This window comes from Microchirus variegatus (genome assembly GCF_963457635.1).
Source record: "Microchirus variegatus genome assembly, chromosome: 3".
Classification (NCBI taxonomy): domain Eukaryota; kingdom Metazoa; phylum Chordata; class Actinopteri; order Pleuronectiformes; family Soleidae; genus Microchirus; species Microchirus variegatus.
Genome location: NC_139804.1, coordinates 1,214,408 through 1,236,878, shown reverse-complemented (window position 1 = coordinate 1,236,878; position 22,471 = coordinate 1,214,408). Strand labels below are relative to the sequence as shown.

Sequence of the window (22,471 nt, the reverse complement as noted above, 5' to 3'; positions counted from 1 at the left end):
ATAGATGTGTGTTCCATTTTGTGACTGACTCGTAGAACCCGCACAATATTTCCAATGTGCCTCGACTGTCTGTTTAAGCACAAATGGCAAATAAAAACCTTGAAACTTGTAAGCAACATGAAGTAATACCTATAGTTCCTAACCTGGCCTCTAGGGGGCGCAAGAGATCACACGAGGGGACACACACTCACACATTGGATAATCTGAATTCAGGCGTCATCCAAATTAAAATCAATTTTTTTGGTCCACTTCTAAATGTATGAAGCTATTTTATGACCAACACCTCTGTGACCTTTGACCTTCTGTGACCATGACTGAATAATCAGGTCAGAACGATTCTGAATCAACATCTAATTCACAATTATTTTGACTGAGATTGTGAGATTAAAGGGATTTTTTACATAATGTTCTCTTTAAAAAAGAGGGCTGTGTGCAGCTTAATATCCACATACACACATTTATAAACCATAAATCACAGCCTTACAGAAATATTGATTTGATTAAAATTTTTCATCATTGATTATTCGAGTAATCATTTGGTTCATAAAATGATTCAGATTTAATGATTTCTTTGTTTTTATGGAGCAAAGAAACCAGAAAATATTCACCTTTAAAAAGCTGAAAAATCACAAAAACCTAAAAAACATGTTGACGTTGTTTAAGCTGTTTACAGTAAACGATAATTAATGAATTAAAGAGTTCCTTATTTAATATTGTGATTTATAACGATATAAGACAATATATGATATATATAATGATTATTTCCCATATTGCTCAGTCTTGCTCTGATTTAGCAAAGATCAGAAGAAAGAATTGGTGTAAAAAACACAACAGGATGAGAAATATAATCCCAGTCCAGGGAAATCTCCTCCATTCTGTACTCCAGTGAAAAAATCTCTATCCTTTGTTGATAAAGACGTGTGGAATTACTGACATTATGTTCTCTCCGTTCTTATAAAGCAGCTATAAAAGGTGGAGGAAGTCTTCCAGTTCGCTCAGAAAAGCCAAAAACACTCAGTTTGAAAGTGAAAATAAGACAAAATGACACTGTGAACAGGCAACAATCATAGAGTTAAGATTTAAATTATATTAAAGGATAAAAAATATGTTTTAATTAATTTATCAAACACAATAGTTTTACCAACTCTCACCTCCAGGATTTTGGGGCTGCCCTGTCGACCCAGCGTGCCCAGAATCAGACCCCATCTCTGGGCAGAGCGAGCCTCGTCGACGGCCTGGAGCCTCAGAGCGCGCATGGCCTCGTGGTCGTAGAACTCTCTGCTGAAAATCTTACTGTACGGATCATATCTGTGGAAACAGTTATTCTCACATTTTAAAGTTGATATTTGATAATGTCGGCACATAAATTACAGGGTAAATTCAAAACATGAGGACAAATAGTGGCTGATAATACCTGTAGGCAGGAATCTCTGGGTTTGCGATCATGATCGACTCCAGGTGGAATCTTCCATCTCCAAGATAACTGGGGGAAAATAAAGTAAGAAGAATTATAAGTGACAACAAATATTCACTGAATCACAGAAAAAAGAACATTCATTAAAGTGGTTTGCACAAAAACCTCTGAATGGGCGGGGCAACAAATGGATGGGCGGGGCAAGTTTCACATACATGCACCAAAATTGGTACACACATGTATGAAGTCAGTACCAACAAAAAAGTCAATGGGACCAATGACCCAAACCCAACAGGAAGGCGGCCATTTTGGAACAAACATATTTTGGTTGATTTTGCACAAGTGGTATTTGAATAAACTCCTCCCACTGATGTTTTTGCCGTATCAACTTCAAATTTGGTTATGTCACTGTGGACAGGATAAGGATTCAAAGTTATGAAAAGCTTCACTTAATGTCACACCGTGTAGGCACTAGGGGGCGACAAATTTTGCGCTGAAATCGGTGAAATAATTGGTATAACTCTGCTGTGGAAGGTCCAATCTGCACCAAACTTGCTATGTTTGATAACAGTCCCGCCTTGAAGACGTTGATGTGGAAATATCCATTTTTAAACAGAGCGCCCTCTAGTGGCAACAGGAAAACAATTTAATTGGGTGAAATCATTCAAAACACAATGTAGATTCGTTGCGGCGACTTATACATGAGAAGTTTTTTCACAGGATTGCGCTCGTCAAAAGTGCTCAACAGCCCCCTGCAGGTGGTTTCATCTAGACAGATTAATTCAAAGTTCAGGGTAAAGAAATGAAAAGAAGTAAGAAAAAGAGTAGAGAGGAAAATATGAATTGCATTTAAAGCTTTGTTTAAAGGCAAAAGAAATAAAAGAAGGAAAGAGAGAGAGATGCCTGAGGCTGAGGTAGAGGACTCGCTCATCTCTGCCAAACAGGTATATATATATATATACTGTATATATATATATATATATATATATATATATATACACAATATGACCTCAATGATTTAAACACGCTGTTAACAGAGAATCTAAGCCCTTCCAATTAACCCTGGGTCTGGTTCCGTGGATCCACCAGAGCACGAGTACACAAGACAGGCAGAAAAACAAGCCGAAGCAGAAACGCTGTGAAATGAAGCCGGTGGAGAGCGAGGAGCTGAGGAGAATCATGCTGTCAGAGGAGAGGCCTCGGGTCACAACTCCGACTCATTACTGCCTCGATCTCCGTTGGCCCACTGAGACACAACATGGAATTAAAAAGCCACTAATTGGTCAGTGTTTAGAGCGACTCGGGCTGTGTGTGGTTTGACTTACGGTCTCCTCTAAAACTCAAGAGATCGGCCCGACGTCCGTTTGAGATGAACATCGCACGTCGTTTGTGTCTAGAGCGTCAGTCTGGACTTAGACCAGGTCTCAGGATTGTGTCTCGTCCACCACAGAGTTCAATATAGATCTCCTGATGTGACCAATGACTAAAACAGTTGGCTACTGCAGCTGCTACCTCCTTGACTCCGAAGCTGGCGCCCTCTACAGGTCATATTTTGTTTATGTCTGTTTATCGTCAACAATAAAGGAAATCTCTACTATATGCAACATGAGGACATACCTCTACAGTTGGGTGTAGGGAATAACATATATGTATAAATATATACACACATGTATACATATATACACATATACATACAAACATATATACATACATGCATATATATATAGATACACATATATACATAATACATACTTACGTATATACACATATATATACATACACATGCATATATACATATATATATACATACAAATGCATATATATATATATATATATATATATATATATACATACACATGCATATATACATATATATATACATACATACATACACACACATATATAAAGATACACATACATACATACACACACATATACTATATGTAACATGAGGACATACCTCTACAGTTGGGTGTAGGGAAAAACATATTCATATATATGTATAAATATATATACACATATATACATAAATATGTACATATACACATATATATATATATATGCCCCTTTCTACACTTTTATCTGTAGTTCAGTGACACCAGTTTAACAACAATACGACCATAGATGTAGAGCAGAAGGAACATTAATAAATGTAACGTTCTGTAACGTATAAACTTTCAGTTTATTCCTCTACGAAAACTACTCGTATAAGTGATAAAATATGATTTTAAAGCCTGTCTTTACTTGCCAGAGTTCCACAAATGTAACACAGAAGGCGGACGTATTAATAATCCTTTAACATAAAGATTAACACTGGGTGAAATGAACGTGATGAGAGCGTCTGCTTCACTTTAGTCGTCCTCTGTCGCTTTAAGAAGTCGAGTCTGTCCATCTATAGTCTGTCCATATTCTAGTGTGCTGTAAAGCTGCCTCTATATAACAACAACAATAACCATAGATGCTGTAAGACTTTGACTTATGTAACAGCCCCCGTCTTTCACAGTTACATCTTTACACGGAGAGAAAGAACAGAGGAGGTGGATTCAAACTTTTCCTCCAGCTTTTTTCTTTTCAATTTCCACCTCTCACTTCAAGGAAAAACAACGCACGCATTCTTCTCGACGACACGTTATCAGACGGCGCTCTAAATATTTCACAATAAAAGCCTCGTTTTGGAAAAGGACATGAAACGTGGAAACAGGAAATGGTGATTCTTATCCTCAGAGTTTTTCGATTGAAAACTTCACCACAAAAATTATTGTCATGTATTATATAATACATTATGAACATATACTTTAATAATTTCACTTTAAAAAATAATAATGTTTATCTAGTGTAGACACCTTAAGGTATAGTTGCCAAATAATTAACTTTAAAATAAATATTAGGAATGTATATATTTTTCTATAAATAGTTGGTTGTGCCACCTGACATTTTTTTTTGTTGTGAAGTTAAAGATACTGTTAAAAAATTAGTTAAAACAGTTCAAATAGTTATTCAATATATGACAAATGTTCTGGACTCAAATATATGCATTACATCCATTTTGAAAATACTTTTAAAAAATACCTTTTTAGAAGCTTTATTTGTCATTGACCCATATTCATATATATCATATATTCTTCTTAAATTGCTCCTTAAAGTTCTTTGTGTCGCAAATAACACATCCTGCATCGCCTTCAAAATTCACTTTTCCAAGAAGAGGAGGTCTTTTATTGTGAAATACCAGCAGGAGCAGCGGATCGTCACACTCAAAGAGTCGTGGCCTTTTATTTGACATTAAAAACTGTTCAAAGTTTGGTTATTTGCGGCAACTCCGTCCCATAAAAACACCCTCCGACATAAAACAGCAGCGGTTTTGTAAAAAGTGCTCATTAAACGACGACGGCTACGGAAACGCTCCATTATCTTCAGCGGAAATATGGATTTCTGGGGATTTAAAGAGTGTCCGACAACAGTGCACTCAAAACAAATACAACATCACTCGTCATTTTTTAAACACAGAAAATGTTGCGTATTATATCTTTAATTATGCATTTATGGTGCTGTAATTGAAATACAAGAAATCCCGAACGTCTGCGATGACTGTGTTGTTGTGTGCGGTGATCAATTCATTACGGTGTAAATGTGTGTGTGTGTGTGTGTGTCAGACTAATCGATTCACTCCACCTTCATCAAACACTTTAAATGGAGTTGAATTAAATGAGGACTTGTTGTGAACACTAACTCCATTACTTCCCTCACACGAGCAGACGCGACGCTCTCGTCTCCCACAGGGTTTCAGGGTTTCAGCGTCTCGCGCAGAAGACGTCGCCGGAGGTCGTCGTTGCGTAGCCGGGTTTTTTAATGTCATGCACCGCGAGGTTTTTAATCACATAAGACTAAATAAGATGTGCACATCAGACACACTGGGGTTAAAGCAGCTGATATAATTACATTGAGGAGGAGGAACGACTTTGGTGAAGTATAAGAGTCGCTCGACTGCAGACGAACGTGACAGGTGGAGACTCAGGTGTTTGTTTGTCCTGCTTCTCTGCTGCAGCTTCACTTGTTAGGTTTTTTTTAAACGGAAATGTAAATGAAGTAGAATAAAATAACTTTTTGTTCCTAGAACTAAAAACAAATGCCGACAGTCCAAACATGGATTTTCTTTTGTTGTTTTTGTAAAATAATAGAAAATTGTCCTTTTCAAGGACTTTCCAGGACCAAATTTCCTTAAATTCAAGGACAAAATGTGCTGAAACAGCTTAAGATGTAAGAGCTTGTCTTTGTCCTCGGCGTCCACTGTTATTGATACACTTATTATTACCTTTCATTTCAGATAAAACCTGCTATAGGTCTTTAAATAAAGGATATGTACTGTACGTGTGTTACAAACAAAGACATTGACTAAATATGGTCAAATTCCGCTTTAACACAAATAATTAAAAGGATTAAAATCTAATTTTGTCCATTCCACATATCTTTTTTTATATCTCTAGCTATATCTACATCCATCTATGTGTATATACATACATATATATACACACATACATATAGAAATATATATATACACATATATATATATATATATATATATAAATAAATAAGTAAGTAAATAAGTGTACGTCGACACATTTCTTTAATGTATTAAATATACTGATTATAAAAGCCTTTAAAACCAGGAAAATCTATCTATCTATCTATCTATCTATCTATCTATCTATCTATCTATCTATCTATCTATCTATCTATCTATCTATCTATCTATCGCTAGCCAGGTAGCTAGTTAGCATCTATCTATTTTATATCTATCTATTGCTAGCTAGGAGGCTAGCAAACTAGCATCTTTCTATCCATCTAGCTAGCTAGGCAGCTAGTTAGCATCTATCTATTTTATATCTATCTATTGCTAGCTAGGAATCTATCTATCTATCTATCTATCTATCTATCTATCTATCTATCTATCTATCTATCTATCTATCTATCTATCTATCTATCTATCCTCCACCCACCAAAGATAGCTAATTATGTTATCTATCTCAGAAAGTGCAGTATTCAAGCTTACTACGTAATGTAGCTAGCTAAGCCAATTAACTGCACTTACGTACATTATGTAAGATCCCTAAATAGCGATCTAAGATAATTAGTTAGCTAAGATCGCTAACTACTTGATGTAAGATAGCCAATTATCTCGGTAGCTAGCTAATACTGCAAACCTGCTAATAATGTAAGGTAGTTCTATATCTATCTTTTTAAATATCTAAGCTAGCTAATGATGCTATCTATGTGTTTATGATGATATGACGATATCTAAAATCACCATATATTATCTATATCTAAATACTGTATATAGATTATTAGAATTGCACGGAGCAGAGTCGATCACATGTCACGATGTCGTGCCACAGACAAAAACAAAAACAACAAACTTTTTCTTGAAAACATGAATAACTGTGGGGAGTTTGGTTGTTTCCGCGTCGCTCTGAGGAAACCGACTGTGGCTGCGTCTGTCTGACTTTATACGTCAACCATTGGCTCAGTGTGAAGGTATTTTTACTCTCGTCATTCTGGATCAGCATCTGGCTGTTACACACACACACACACACGCACACACGGTTGTCACAGCTAGCTACACGTGTCAGGTTAGCCTGGTGTGATGTCACACTGATTCTCCCTCGTGTCACATGGGTGGGCCTCGCTAACAGCCGGGCTAATTATTGCAGCTAACAGTGGGAGTGGGAAGCTCCTGCATGAGTCAAGGCTGCTCTGTCTTTGGAAACCTGGATTTCTCTGCTGCTAAAGTCACAAAGACACGAAGAAAGAAAAGGAAAAGGAAAAGGAAAAGAAAATGACAGAAGGAGACGAGGATGAAACTCAGCAGGAGAAGAGAGTGTCTTACATTATGGCGTTGACATGGCCGTCCAATCGAGGGGAGGTGCAGCCCAGAACTTCTCCAGGTGACAGAGGTCGACACTGTGGCACCAGGATGTCGTACTCTGACTTCAGGACTGAGCTCACGGCCTGCAGCGAGGAGGAGGAGGAGGAAGAGGAGGAGGAGGAGGAGGAGGAAGAGGAGGAAGAGGAGGAAAGATTGTTAGAGATTCACTGCTTTTATTCAGCTCAACTCTCATGTAGACTTTAGTGAGGATCCATCAAAAAACACTTTGCAAAAATCACATAATCCTGAATTTATTTTCACCTTAAAAAATAAAGAACTGAATTAATTACACGTTAAACTTTGTGCAATAAATGTTGTTGTGTTCCAGCTACCTAGCTAACTACTTGTGTGTAAGCTAGCTAATTATATAATCTTTCTAGTCAGCTATCTCAGAAAGTTAACTACATTATTCAAGCAAACTATGTAATCTAGCTAACTAACTAGCTATCTAAACTCACTAACTAGATTATGTAAGTTGCCATCTATCTAAGATAGCTAAATACTTGATGTAAGCTAGCTAATTACATAGCTATCTCAGAAAGTTAACTACATTATTCAAGCTAACTATGTAAACTATCTAAACCAGTTAACTAAATTATGTAAGATAACTATGTAATCTATCTAACTATCTATCTAAACTTGCTAACTACATTATGTAAGTTGCTATCTATCTAAGCTAGCTGACTACTTGATGTAAGCTAGCTAATGATATCATCTTTCTAGTTAGCTATCTCGGAAAGTTAACTACATTATTCAAGCTAACTATGTAAACTATCTAAACCAGTTAACTAAATTATGTAAGATAACCATGTAATCTAGCTAACTAACTAGCTATCTATCTAAACTTGTTAACTGCATTATGTAAGTTGCTATCTATCTAAGCTAGCTGACTACTTGATGAAAGCTAGCTAATGATATCATCTTTTAGCCATCTTGGAAAGTTAACTACATTATGTAAGATAACTATGTAATCTAGCTAACTAACTAACTAGCTATCTAAACTCACTAACTACATTATGTAAGTTGCTATCTATCTATGATAGCTAAATACTTGATGTAAGCTAGCTAATTATATAATCTTTCTAGTCAGCTATCTCAGAAAGTTAACTACATTATTCAAGCTAACTATGTAAACTATCTAAACCAGTTAACTACATTATGTAAGATAACTATGTAATCTAGCTAACTAACTAGCTATCTAAACTCACTAACTACATTATGTAAGTTGCCATATATCTAAGATAGCTAACTACTTTGTTAGCTAGCTAATCATATAATCTTTCCTGTTAGCTATCTCAGAAAGTTAACTACATTATTCAAGCTAACTATGTAAACTATCTAAACCAGTTAACTACAATATGTAAGATAACTATTTAATCTAGCTAACTAACTAGCTATCTAAACTCGCTAACTACATTATGTAAGTTGCTATCTATCTAAGATAGGTAACTACTTGATGTAAGCTAGCTAATGCTATCATCTTTAACTGTATTTCGTGAAAATAAGAATAGTTTATATGAGCTTTTAGCTGAGTTTCTGACCTTTTAAAAACACTCTCAAACGGATTAATCAATTATCAAAATCAATCAACTAAATGTTACCATGTTTACCCTTGTTTTTTCTGTGTTTGAAAACTAAAATCAAAACAAAATGGAGGACGTTAAATGTGTAAAGACTTGAGTTTGATCCTGAAGTATCCACAGATTTAATCCCACAGCAGGCGTTTGTTTTTCACACCAACTCTAAACGAGGAGGAGATAAATGAGAGCGAACTCAGGCCAACTTTAGGAGAAAATACATTTCTCCTCCGAAATCGTCGGAAAAAATCCAAGCCCTCGAAAAACAACACCTACATCCATTTCATCAAAGTGAGGACGGAACAATTACGGCATAAATTTAAAAATAAAAATGAGACGCTCTGCTCGGAGGTGGAGGAGGATAAATGGAACCATTTAAAGCTAATTTAAGAACGACAGCGAAGGGGAATACAGATGAACTTTCTGCTGCATCCGCCCATCACACACACACACACACACACACACACACACACACACACACACACACACACACACACACACACACACACACACACACACACACGCGCGCGCGCGCGCGCGCGCACACACACACACACACACACACACACACACACACACACACACACACACACACACACACACACACACACACACGCACGGCTGCACTCAAACACCACAACATTAAACATGACCCGCAAGAGCAGAGCGTGGTTTTAAAAATAAACAGTGGTTACATTAGCAGGAGTCCACACTCGAGTGCTGCTGGTTCAAGGAGACAGGAAGTAGCACAACATGCTACACAACATGTGTGTGTGTGTGTGTGTGTGTGTGTGTGTGTTATGTAAAGAACATAGCAGAGTATGATCTGCACGACGCTGAACCCACATGAATCCCGAGGTCGTTTCCACCTTTTAGATCCAAAATAGCTTGCGATCGCCGGCTTCTTTAAAAAACACACTCTTGAACTGAGCTTTAGTGCAGCGTGTCAGTGTCAGCTCATGTTCAATGAAGCCGGGAAACTGAATACAGGTCATTGTAATAAAAAAAAAACTAAAAAAAATGAATAAAATACACGGAGCTAAAGCTGCAGTACGTTGTGTTTTGCCGTCGTCAATGTTGTCGTTTGCTGCGTCCTTTATCTCATTGACTTTATGACATTTGACCTATCTCTGTGTATGTGAATAAATACCTAGCTTAGCTTTGTTCACTTCACTTAGAAAGACGTCACATTATGTGAGGTAACCGGGGATTCTTGTAGTTATAAAAACAAACCTTTCTAGTCCAATAACCACCTAATTTGCGGCGCACCTATTACCCACAAGGTGGCAGCAGCAAGTATTTAGGGAGCGGACTGAAGGAGTGTTTTCAGAAGTGATTAAAAAATTACTAGGTGCCTTGAATGCAACTCGTTAGCTCAACGCGATAACAACCTCTTGCACTGGAGTTTAATATACGGCTAACGGCAACTAATGATTATATTGATAATCAAATCATTTGACAATCATTTTCTCAACTGACCAATAAAATGAGTTTTTAAAGGTGCATTATGTAATAAATCTAAAACAACTGGCCATAAAATCCTCCTAATATGTCACAGAGACTTAGTAAGCACTGTGGCAGTAGTAATGCAATATTTAGAACATGTACTCTTGTACTCTTGATACTCAAGTACTTTTAAAAACAAGTACTTCAGCACTTTTACTTCAAGGTGCCATATGTAAGAATGTGGCCAAAAACAGTTACTACATTCAAATTCAAAACACCGAGGTCTTTTAGGTTTAGTTTTCTGACGTAACTGGCAACCCGTGGTTGCTCGGCAGCTGAGACTCTACTGACTGCAATGATTGGTAGACGGCAATGATGTTCATATAACAAACTGAACTCACCAACAACAACAGTACAGACAAAATATTTGCATTAAAAAATATATTTTGCAGACTGCAAATTATGTTTATGCTTTGAAATCATGTTTTTACCGTCATGTGGCGCCACCTACCGCCGTCAACCAATCATTGCAGTCAGTAGAGTCTCAGCTGCCGAGCAACCACGGGTTGCCAGTTACGTCAGAAAACCAAACCTAAAAGACCTCTGTATTTTGAATTTGAATGTAGTAACCGTTTTTGGCCACATTCTTACATATGGCGCCTTTAACTAAAATGAATGCATGTATCAGCATCTGTGTGAATTAAAACAAGAAATTCAAATCAAACCTGGTTCATATTTCCCAAAACCGAGGAATGATGATGTTTCTTAAATGTCTTTTATCCAATTTCAAAAAAATTATCAGTTTTATTGATTTATTTATGTTTTTTGGAGCAAAAACTGCTGAAAATATATATATAATGATAAAAAAAGCAGCTTGCTTGCAGTCTGAGTATTAAAATATTAGAATATTAGAATATTAGAATATTGACTCACCTGCAGAGCTGCCACAAACTGAATGGTGCTGACCAGGGCCAGACTCTGTCCCGGTTTAAAGTTGAACCTGACCGTGTCCAGGAAGTGAGCGTTGTCCAGCTGGATGTCCACAAACACGTAGAGCATCTTAATCCCCGCCGTGGAGTCTATGGGGACTGAGGGAGGACAAAAAAGGCAAAGACACATGAATAATTCACTCTGTTGTGTCAGGTGCACTATTCATGGATTCATACAGGACGTGATATGTAGAGAACATAAGTCTCAGGAGTGTGTGGTGACGTCTTTAGAATGTTCTGTCCACCGTTTTCTCCATTGATTTATTCGTCATTGTTTGACGAATTGTTTGTTTTTATCCACAAAATCGAAAAAAATGGAAAGATTTCTTGATTTCAGGGGTTCATAGCATTCAAGGAACATCGTAAATGTGTTGAAAAATGTTGACCAGTGTTTCTAAAAAACTAGAAATTATTGATTTATGGAGCAAAGAAAACAGAAAATATTCAACATTTAAGAAGCTGGAAAATTCTGCATTGGTGGATTAATCATTGAGTTCATAAAATGTTGATCAAACCTGGAAATTATGAAGTTCTCGTCTTGGTTTTGTCCACAAAATCAGTTTGAATGATTTCTTGATTTCAGGAGTTCATAGCATTCAAGGAACCTCGTAAATATGTTGAAAAACTTTGACCAGTGTTTCTAACCAGTGGAAATGATGATTGATTTCTTTGTTTTTATGGAGCAAAGAAACCATAAAATATTCAACGAACAATATTCAAGAAGCTGAAAAATCACAGAAACTGGTTTTGATCGTTAAAAAACTCAAACTTAGACTGATTAATTATCAAAATAGGAGGCTGTGATTCATTTTAGAGCAAAAATGTGAAACTGTCCTTCACCGATCAATAACATATTGTTTTTCTTTCATTTAACTGGTGTTGACACTTCTAAAGTCTAAAATTCTCTTACAAATAGTAAAAAATAAAACTTAAAAACGTTCCCTTATCCTTTCAGGAGAAGACATTTATCTTTCTAAGTTTCTGTTCATCATTTTCTCCATTGATTGATTCGTCATTTAGTTAAAAAAAATGCTAGAAATGATGAGGTTCTCAAACGTCTTCTTTTTGTCCACAAACACAAAATCTATCAGTTTTGAAGGATTTCTTGAATTCAGGGATTCATAGCATTCAAGGAACCTCGTAAATGTGTTGATCAGTGTTTCTAAAAACTGGAAATGATGATGTTCTCAAATGTCTAGTTTTTGTTTTTATGATTTCTTTGTTTTTATGGTGTAAAGAAACCAGAAAATAGTCAACATTTAAGCTGTAAAATGTCTTTATAAACCTGTCTTATTCTGTATAAAGTTGACCATGTTCATGGATTCATTCAGGACGCGATGATACGTAGAGAGCGTGCGTCACAGAGTGTGTGGTGGAGATGAAGTCTTTTCCACTCCAGTGTTCAGCAAAAACAGAAAGTGATGCTAACGCCCGACTTATTTAGACTGCTGCGATTACTATTAATACCATTAATTTCACAGGCCATTTAGCAGAAACCTGGGCTGAGCTCAGAGACGCTCCGAGGTAGACGAGGGGAAAGGTTGTGGATTAAGGAAGACAAATTATGGTCTGGGCCGATCATCATAATTATTCTTCCTCTTCTATTACATTTAATTTGCAGCCCGGGAGCGAGGGGACAGTTAATGTTATCATTAAGCAAACGCTCTTCAAAGGGGAAACGTTATCTATACGAGGAGGAGAAGGTGCAGCTCACTTGATGGCAGTCAATTCAAATCCCAAAAGAACTTTTCCTGTCCAGGTCCAGAACTTCATCATGGTTCAGTCCACTATACGCTTTACTCATTAAGCTACGCATTAAAACGTAGTTTTATGGAGCAAAGAAACCGGAAAATATTTAACATTTAAGAAGCTGAACAATCTATTAAAGTGTCTAAATAGTTGAGGACATCTGAACAACTCGAGGTAACTTGGAACTTTAAGCAGATTTTGGAATTATAAGTGATTTTGGAACTTTAAGTAGATTTTGGAATTATAAGTGATTTTGGAATTATAAGTGATTTTGGAATTATAAGTATATTTTGTAACTATAAGTAGATTTTGGAATTATAAGTAGATTTTGGAATTATAAGTGATTTTGGAATTATAAGTGATTTTGGAATTATAAGTATATTTTGTAACTTTAAGAAAATGTTGGAATTATAAGTGATTTTGAAACTATAAGTAGATTTTGTAACTATAAGTAGATTTTGGAATTGTAAGTAGATTTTGGAATTATAAGTGATTTTGGAATTATAAGTGATTTTGGAATTATAAGTATATTTTGTAACTTTAAGAAAATGTTGGAATTATAAGTGATTTTGAAACTATAAGTAGATTTTGTAACTATAAGTAGTTTTTGGAATTGTAAGTAGATTTTGGAATTATAAGTGATTTTGGAACTATAAGTAGATTTTGGAATTATAAGTAGATTTTAAAATTATAAGCAGATTTTGGAACTATAAATAGATTTTGGAATAATAAGTAGATTTTGGAGTTATAAATAGATTTTGGAATAATAAGTAGATTTTGGAGTTATAAGTAGATTTCACAATTATAAGTGTGATTTTTAAGCCTTTATAACTTCAATCTACAGTTGGACATTGTTGGCTTTGATTCTTGCGTCTCGCGCTCATGACTCTTCAGTGACGACGCTCTCTGACCAATCGGTGGCCTTCAGTCTGATGACGTCACAGTTTAGTATCAGCTCAGCTCAACGTCGTCAGAGCAGGAACTGTCAGGTTCTATCAGTGATGGAGAAGAGGATAAAAAAAATGTGGAAAAGCTCCATAAATAAACAAAGCATGAGCAGAGAGACAGAACAGGAGATAAACAGCCAAAGAGAAGCAGAGAAACACACACGTGTGTGTATGTGTCATATATAAGGTGTCAGATGGGATAGAAACAGGGCCACGGGAATGTGAGGAAACAAAGAGATTCCTATCAAACGTAGGCCGGAAAACACTGGAATCCAATCTCAGGATGGAGGAAGGTGATTCAATAATGTACGGGGTAAATACTGGGAAAAGTAACAGGATACTGCGTGTGTGTGTGCTTGTACTTGTACTTGCAGCATACTGAGGACAAGTGAGGGTTTTTAACCAACAAAGTGAGGTCATTTTTACAGAGTGAGGACATTTTGGCCGGTCCTCACTTTGTTTTCATTGAAATCACTTCCTTAGGTTGCTATAACATGCTATACTCAATTTGTCTAAAAAATAAAATAAAATTTGGGACGACAGTATAGTATGACTTTTTTTGTCAAATTTTGGACCCACTTTTTTTTTTTTTTTTTTTTTTTCTACTTTTGGTTGACAGTATAGTATGACGTTGTTGTCACATTTTGGAAGAAACATTTTTTTGTCAAAGATTTTTTCAAATTTTGGACGACAGTATAGTATGACGTTTTTGTCAAATTTTGGAACAAAAAAAATACAAAAAAAAAAAATCGAAAACGTTTTCCAGCCCTTTTTGCTCTGGGGCTCCACCTGCAGACATTTTATGGTACTGCAACCAGTAGTTCTTTATAGATGTATATATTTGTATTTGTGTTGATTTATAAAGTGGAAATGCTGGTCCTCACTTTGTCAGCAACCCAGTCCTCAGTATGCAGCAAGTACAAGAATGTGTGTGTGTGTGTGTGTGTCAGTTAGCCGTTAACACAGATGATGAATGGCCTCCCATCACAGAGCAGAGATAGTGGGGGAACGGAGATGGAGACGTGTTGTTAAAGGCGAGCTTTAGCCTGGAGACATGAGTTGAGTGGAGAAAGCGACGAGTTAAATATATCATGAGGGTAAACAGAGGTCTGCAGGAGCAGAGTAAAGATCCAGACCATGAACGACAGCTTCCGTCTTATTGCTCGTTTACAGCCGCTCCACAACAACGACGGCGATGATGTTGAAAAAGAAGCCAAAGAAGAGTGACATCGATCGGCGTCAGCGCTGCTATAGCCTGAGAGCATTTAGGCGGCGCAATTAGAGAATGAGTGGACGAGATGGACGGGACTCACTTTCACTGTCAACAGGTTTAATTCACCTGTGAGTTACAGCAGCAGCGGTCACTCAGCTCTGCTGCTCATTACTGACCATTTAAACACAATCACACACTAAAGCAGAGAGAGAGCAAAAATACTGTGAGGAAATGACAATATTCTTAAGTTCAGAGGATGGAAATAATGCAGCGGTTCATAGCATTCAAGGAACCTCGTAAATGTGTTGAAAAATGTTGATCAGTGTTTCTAATCAGTGGAAATGATGATTGATTTCTTTGTTTTATGGCGCAAAGAAACCAGAAAATATTCAACATTTAGGAAGCTGAAAAATCACGGAAACTGGTTTTAATTGTTAAAAAACTCATTGATTAATTATCAAAATCGGAGGCTGTGATTAATTTTAGAGCAAAGATGTGAAACTGTCCTTCACTGATCAGGAAACAATCAATAACATGATGATTTTCTTTCATTTAACTGGTGTCGACGCTTCAAAATGTCAAAAATTCTCTTCGAAATAGTACAAAAAACCCTTTATTTTCTATTTAATAACTTTCCTCATCCTTTCATGAACAGAAATGTGTCTTTATAAGTTTCTGTAGACCATTTTCTCCATTGATTGATTGATAAGTCATTTAGTTCAACAAATACTGTAAATGATGACGTTCTCAAACATCTTCTTTTTGTCCACAAACACAAACTCTATCCGTTTGAATGATTTCTTGATTTCAGGGGTTCATAGCATTCAAGGAACCTCGTAAATGTGTTGAAAAATGTGGATCAGTGTTTCTAAAAAGCTGGAAATTATGATGTTGTCAAATGTTATTATTTCTTTGTTTTTATGGAGCAAAGAAACCAGAAAATATTCAACATTTAAGCTGAAAAATCACAGTTTATCGCGAGTAAAAACTATAAAAAACAGCAGTGAAATAACCTCGTCTTTACAAACTCGCCTTATTCTCCATAAAGTCGACTACTTTTGTGTTTGTTTTTGCTTCTTAAATGAGTCATGTCACCAAAATAGTCTGGATCTGGACGTGCTTGTGATGCAGAAGACGCTCCAGTCATATTTAAAACTGCACCAGCTGCTCTGGATTATCATCATCATTATCTGAGTGTGAGGCGTCGCCAGATTTTATTCTTTATTATTCTTTTTTCCCCACAAATAACCACAATAAACTAAAGGGTAAACAAACTCAACAAATCAGACTCTCTGTGACAGCGTTAACGTTTAAACTCCGGCATAACGAAGTCGGTTCATACGTAAATATGTTTTTAAAAAAAAACACAGAGGCAGTGTTTTAATGACGACACCGTTGTTGCCTTCACGACAACAAAGGACCGCGACTGATATTCAGAAGGTGATACTTCACAGGGACAGAGTCGGCCAGTGAGCGAGCGCAGCGCCTTTAATCTCCTGCAGGTGTCTGACACCGAGGGACGCACTTCAGATCACGTCCTCACTCCTCGTGATGAAGGAGTGAGGAAGGTCAGGAAAACACACAAAAACACTGATGATCTTTTCCTACAGATCTGAGTGAATCTGTTTCACCGTCAATTAAAATCTTTATCTCTGTTCACGCGTCTGTGTGTAACATGAAGTGGTGAACACGCACACACACACACACACACACACACTTGTACTTGCTGACAAAGTGAGGACCAGCTATTCCACTTCATAAATCGACACAATTACAAATATCTACTTCATGTATGACATCTATAAAGAACTACTGGGTTGCAGTACCATAACATGTCTGCAGGTGGAGCCCCAGAGCGAAAAGTGTATGAAACACTACGTTAAAAACAGAGTATAGCATGTTTACAACCTAAGGAAGTGGTTTTCGATGAAAACAAAGTGAGGACCGGCCAAAATGTCCTCACTTTGTAAAAATGACCTCACTCTGTTGGTTAAAAACCCTCACTGGTCCTCAGTATGCTGCAAGTACAAGAACACGCACACACACACACAGACAGACACTCTTGTACTTGCTGCACACTGAGGACCAGCATTTCCACTTTATAAATCAACACAGTTACAAATATCTACTTCATGAATGACATCTATAAAGAACCACTGGGTGCAGTACCATAAAATGTCTGCAGGTGGAGCCCCAGAGCAAAACGTGTGTGAAACACCAGGGCTGGAAAACAGGTTTTTGTACCAAATTGAGGACGTTTGTTAATAACAGAGTAAAGCACATTTACAACCTCAGGAAGTGATTTCAAAGTGAGGACCGGCCAAAATGTCCTCACTTTGTAAAAATGTCCTCACTTTGTTGGTTAAATACCCTCACTGGTCCTCAGTATGCCGCAAGTACAAGAACACACACACACACACTGAGAGAAAACAAACTCACAGGTCTTTTTTTGGGCGGTGAATTAAAATGCAGTGGCTGGTTCCTGGTATTTAGGAGAGGTGAGTTTGTTGTGGCAGTGAAATATCAGAACTATTGATTTAGCATTTCCTCTCATGTTGTGCTGCAGACAGACAGCGAGGGCGAGCGTCCTCTGGAACTACTCGAGCTTTTCAAAGGACGCCTCTAATGCATGTTGCCCATTGATCTCCGGGGGTAAATGTGATGTTCAGGCTCCAAAGGTCTGCACGGATACAGCGTCCACGCTGGAGCTGAACCGCCCAAAGCTAACTAGCTACACACAAACACATGTTCCTGTTGATCGATAACTGCAACGGTCCGTTTGTCCACGTATGATTGTGTGTCTGTCTATAGATTGTGTGTCTGTCTATAGATTGCGTGTCTGTCTATAGATTGTGTGTCTGTCTACTGATTGTGTGTCTGTCTTCTGACTGTGTGTCTGTCTTCAGATTGTGCGTCCGTCTTCTGATTGTGCGTCCGTCTTCAAATTACGGTTTTTAAGATTGTGCGTTTTTCAGATTGTGTGTCTGTATTCTGATTGTGCATCTGTCTTCAGATTGTGCGTCTGTCTTCCGATTGTGTGTCTGGCTTCCGATTGTGCATCTGTCTTCTGATTGTGCGTCTTCAGATTGTGCGTCTTCAGATTGTGCGTCTGTCTTCTGATTGTGCGTCTTCAGATTGTGCGTCTGTCTTCAGATTGTGCGTCTGTCTTCAGATTGTGCGTCTATCTCCTGATTGTGTGTCTGTCTACTGACTGTGTGTCTGTCTTCAGATTGTGCGTCTGTCTACAGATTGTGTGTCAGTCTATCTCCCTCGTTTTTCCTTTCACCCCAACCTGTCTAGGCAGATCTTTGAGTCTGGTTCTGTCACAGATTTCTTCTTAATCCACCTTCAAATGTAGTTTTTGTGATGATGGACCTGAGTCCTCGTTCAGGACAGACTGGGATTGTGTTCAGACCTGAAATCTGGACCTGATCAGATGTTGGTGTCAGGTCTGAAGTGGACTCTGGATTAACCATGGATTACCCACTGAGGCGATTTTAAACAAAACAGCAGAAAACTGTGATAAATGAAGATAATAACTGTGATAAAATGTCAGATATTAAAGTGTAAATTTGGCTCCAGAGTAAGACGTGGTTTTGAAAACTCAAAAACAACAAACACTCATTAAACACAGAGAGAGAAACTTTGCCACAAAATCTGGGACGAAACATTTAATAGTAATAACGGGACGTTTCCCAGAGAGAGTCTGAACAGTGCACAGCTCTTTTATTATAAGATATTATGGGCTGTTACTGAATTATTGCTTCGCTCTTATTCTGCTTCGATGAACACAACACAGTTTTATTATGGTCTGTGCTAAGAGACGTGCCATTTAGAGGTTTGGATCGTGAGTTTCCTGATTCTTAATCCAGTCGTTTATTTAGGGAACGTCATCATTTCCAGGTTTAAGGAAACACTTTGGACCAAACACTGACAGATTATCTTAATGTTTAACGTTTAAGCACATCTTAAATGCATCTTTGCCTTTAGTTGATAAGTACGGCAGACACCTGGGTCGCTATCCGGCCGCCCTTCAACTAGAGGTGGGGGAAATAATCTCCTCATGCATCTCGATTCTGGATTATAACACAAATATGGAATAGCCATAATCTGAAAAATAACGCTTCAGGTTGAAAACTGAATGTTGTACGTGACAGACTGAATCCCAGGGTTTCTCGCGGTCCACGATACGCGATAATATCACGATACGACGACGTCTGTCTTCACAGAAGAAAACAAAAAACGATACCCGATACCGATACTGGATCGGATCGGCCCCATCCCTATGTGAGAGTGGATAGTTTTTTGTCTCTATATACGTCCCTGTGATGGACTCATGACCCGTTCACGATGTGACCCCAGCTGAGATGAGCACAGCGCCCCCTGGTGACCATCATGTGGACGATAAAGAGGTAGAAAGCGGATGGAAACATTTTGGTTTCTTGAAAGTACAAGTGGAAGAAGAAGAAGAAGAAGTGGGCTGGACAATAGCCGTACAACATGCAACGATGTGTCAAACCAAACAAAACATGTCATGTTGGCACCCCCTGGTGGTGGAGGACAAAAACAGCTCCAGCAGAAAACGTGGTTTACATTTTGCGTTGCTGTCCTTGGTTTCCAGTGAAATATCGCGGTAATAAAAGCCAACAGAGAGATCTTTAAATAAACAGTTTGTTTTCTTTTAAACATTTAGATGATAATAGTGACCAAAGTGGACTCACTGAGACAGCTGTGTCCATAGTGAACCATGAAGTCAGCTCCCAGAGCTCTGGCTGTGAAGTCGTCCACGCAGCAGGCGCCGTACGTCACGTCGCCCAACACGATCGTATCTGCCTCCGTGAACCTGGAACAAATGCACACGCTAATCAGTACAGACACACACAGATACACATATATACATGTGCTGCAGTTTGTTACCACGGTTATCGATGTACATAACGTACGCCGTGATCATGAGTGAGAGCAACGCGATCAATCCCTCTGACAGAGAGCGAGGACGCCATGAAAAACCTGAGTGCATTCATCGTCAGTCAATGACTCACACACACAAACGCACACACAAACACACACACACACAGACACACAGACAGACAGACAGACACAGAGTGCATCAAATGAAGTCTGGCAGTAAAAACCCTGACCACACGAGGAGCACAGGGTCATCGGTGAGGTTTGACCACAGAGAGGAAAGACGGGACGTAAAGAAGGACTTTTTCATGATTAATCTAAGTGTTTCTTTCATCGTCGGCATAAACTGTGGATTTTCAATTAAAAAGGATCATTGACTTGAAATTCACCATCATAATAGTCGGCATCGCCCTGAACAAGGATCAATTGAAACTATTCATAAATCTCTTTAGGAAAAATTTTAATGAATTTTTGAAAATCAGAAAATGATCCATTTGCCCTGATGCACTTTGACAGTGAGCTGACTTTCTTTTTAAAAAACAAAAAGTATCTTGGAATGACTTGAAATTTACCATCATAATAGTCGGCATCACCCTGAATAAGGATCCGTTGAAAATATTCGCAAATCTTTAAAGGAATAATTTAAAAGAATTTTTGAAATTCAGGAAATGATCCATTTTCCCTGATGCACTTTGACAGTGAGCTGACTTTCTTCAAAAAAACAAAAAGTATCTCAGAATGACTTGAAATTCACCATCATAATAGTCGGCATCGCCCTGAACAAGGATCAATTGAAACTATTCATAAATCTCTTTAGGAAAAATTTTAATGAATTTTTGAAAATCAGAAAATGATCCATTTGCCCTGATGCACTTTGACAGTGAGCTGAATTTTTTCAAAAAAACTAAAAGTATCTCGGAATGACTTGAAATTTACCATCATAATAGTCGGCATCGCCCTGAACAAGGATGCGTCGAAAATATTTGCAAACCTTTAAAGGAATAATTTTCATGAATTTTTGAAAATCAGGAAATGATCCATTTGCCTGATGTTGATGATGATGATTATTATTAAGTTGGTATATTTTTGTATATTGTATTCTGACTGATTAAATAGTAATTGACAGATTAATCGATGGTGAAAATAAGAGTTAGTTGCCGACGTTATACAAATGAATCAGTGTTTGCCTGCTGACCTGGATTCAGAGAACATTTATTCAGACTGGTTGTAGTTTTTGAAGTCACATCTGTGAGGGTGAAGCAGACACCGTGTGGACCTAATGTTCCACTTTGTGGCAGCAACAGGAAGGAAAGGGAAAAAAAACTATGTATATATATTCATGGCCTGTTTAAAAGAGGAAAACTTCCAATTTCCAGCGACATCTGCAGAGTCAAATCTGTTAGAATGAATCGCTGATGGCACCGCAGAGAGAGGAGCAGCTCCTTCTTTCTCTTATCACTCTTTATGGGCAAATAAAATGCTAAGTAAAGCTATAAAAGCTAAATAAAATCAAATCAAGGCTGAGGGCAAGAGACAAGAACATAAGTGTGAGGCGGTGGTGTTGTAGGAGAGGAGAGAGGGAGGAAGAGGAGAGAGGGAGAGGAGAGAGGGAGACAGGTGGTTGATGGTGAGGAGTGGGGGGGGGAGAAGGAGGTGGAGGTTGCCAGGTATTTGTGTGGGAGTTCTCTGACAGATGCAGCCTCCACAGAAGGAGCAGCATGGAGATGAGATGAGATGGAGGGAGAGAGAGAAGAGGTGTGTGATGAACAGAGTGAAGAGAGGAAATAGAGGAGAGAGAATTGGTGTGTGGTAAACAGAGTGAGAGAAGAGAGGAAATAACGAGGAAAGAGGAGGTGCGTGAAAAACACAGAGAGAGAGAAGAGGGGTGTGATAGATAGAGAGGAAAGAAGAGGAAGGGGGAGAAGAGGTGTGTGATAAACAGAGAGAGAGAAGAAGAGAGGAGAGGAGAGAGAGAAGATGTGTGTGATAAACAGAGTGAAGAGAGAAGAGAGAGAGAAGAGTGTGTGAGGAACAGAGTGAGAAAGAGAGAGGGGGGAGAGAGAAGAGGTGTGTGATGAACAGAGTGAGAGAGGGAAGAGAGAGGAGGGAGAGAAGAGGTGTGCGATGAACAGAGTGAGAGAGAAGAGAGAGAGAAGAGTGTGTGATGAACAGAGAGAAAGAAGAGAGAGAGAAGAGTGTGTGATGAACAGAGAGAAAGAAGAGAGAGGAGGGAGAGAAGAGGTGTGCGATGAACAGAGTGAGAGAGAAGAGAGAGAGAAGAGTGTGTGATGAACAGAGAGAAAGAAGA

At 38.0% G+C, this 22,471-nt stretch overlaps 1 protein-coding gene across 1 annotated transcript in view; it reads right to left on the bottom strand.

Annotated features, from left to right (window-relative positions):
- dph1 (diphthamide biosynthesis 1) overlaps window positions 1-22,471 on the bottom strand; it is a gene marked incomplete at its 5' end in the record, with an annotated part of 89,575 nt that overhangs the window by 16,061 nt on the left and 51,043 nt on the right. The window contains 5 exons of the mRNA XM_083886613.1: window positions 1,152-1,308; window positions 1,415-1,483; window positions 7,296-7,417; window positions 11,291-11,445; window positions 19,977-20,098. Coding sequence (XP_083742739.1) covers window positions 1,152-1,308; window positions 1,415-1,483; window positions 7,296-7,417; window positions 11,291-11,445; window positions 19,977-20,098 — 625 coding nt within the window. The remainder of the gene's footprint in view (window positions 1-1,151; window positions 1,309-1,414; window positions 1,484-7,295; window positions 7,418-11,290; window positions 11,446-19,976; window positions 20,099-22,471) is intronic.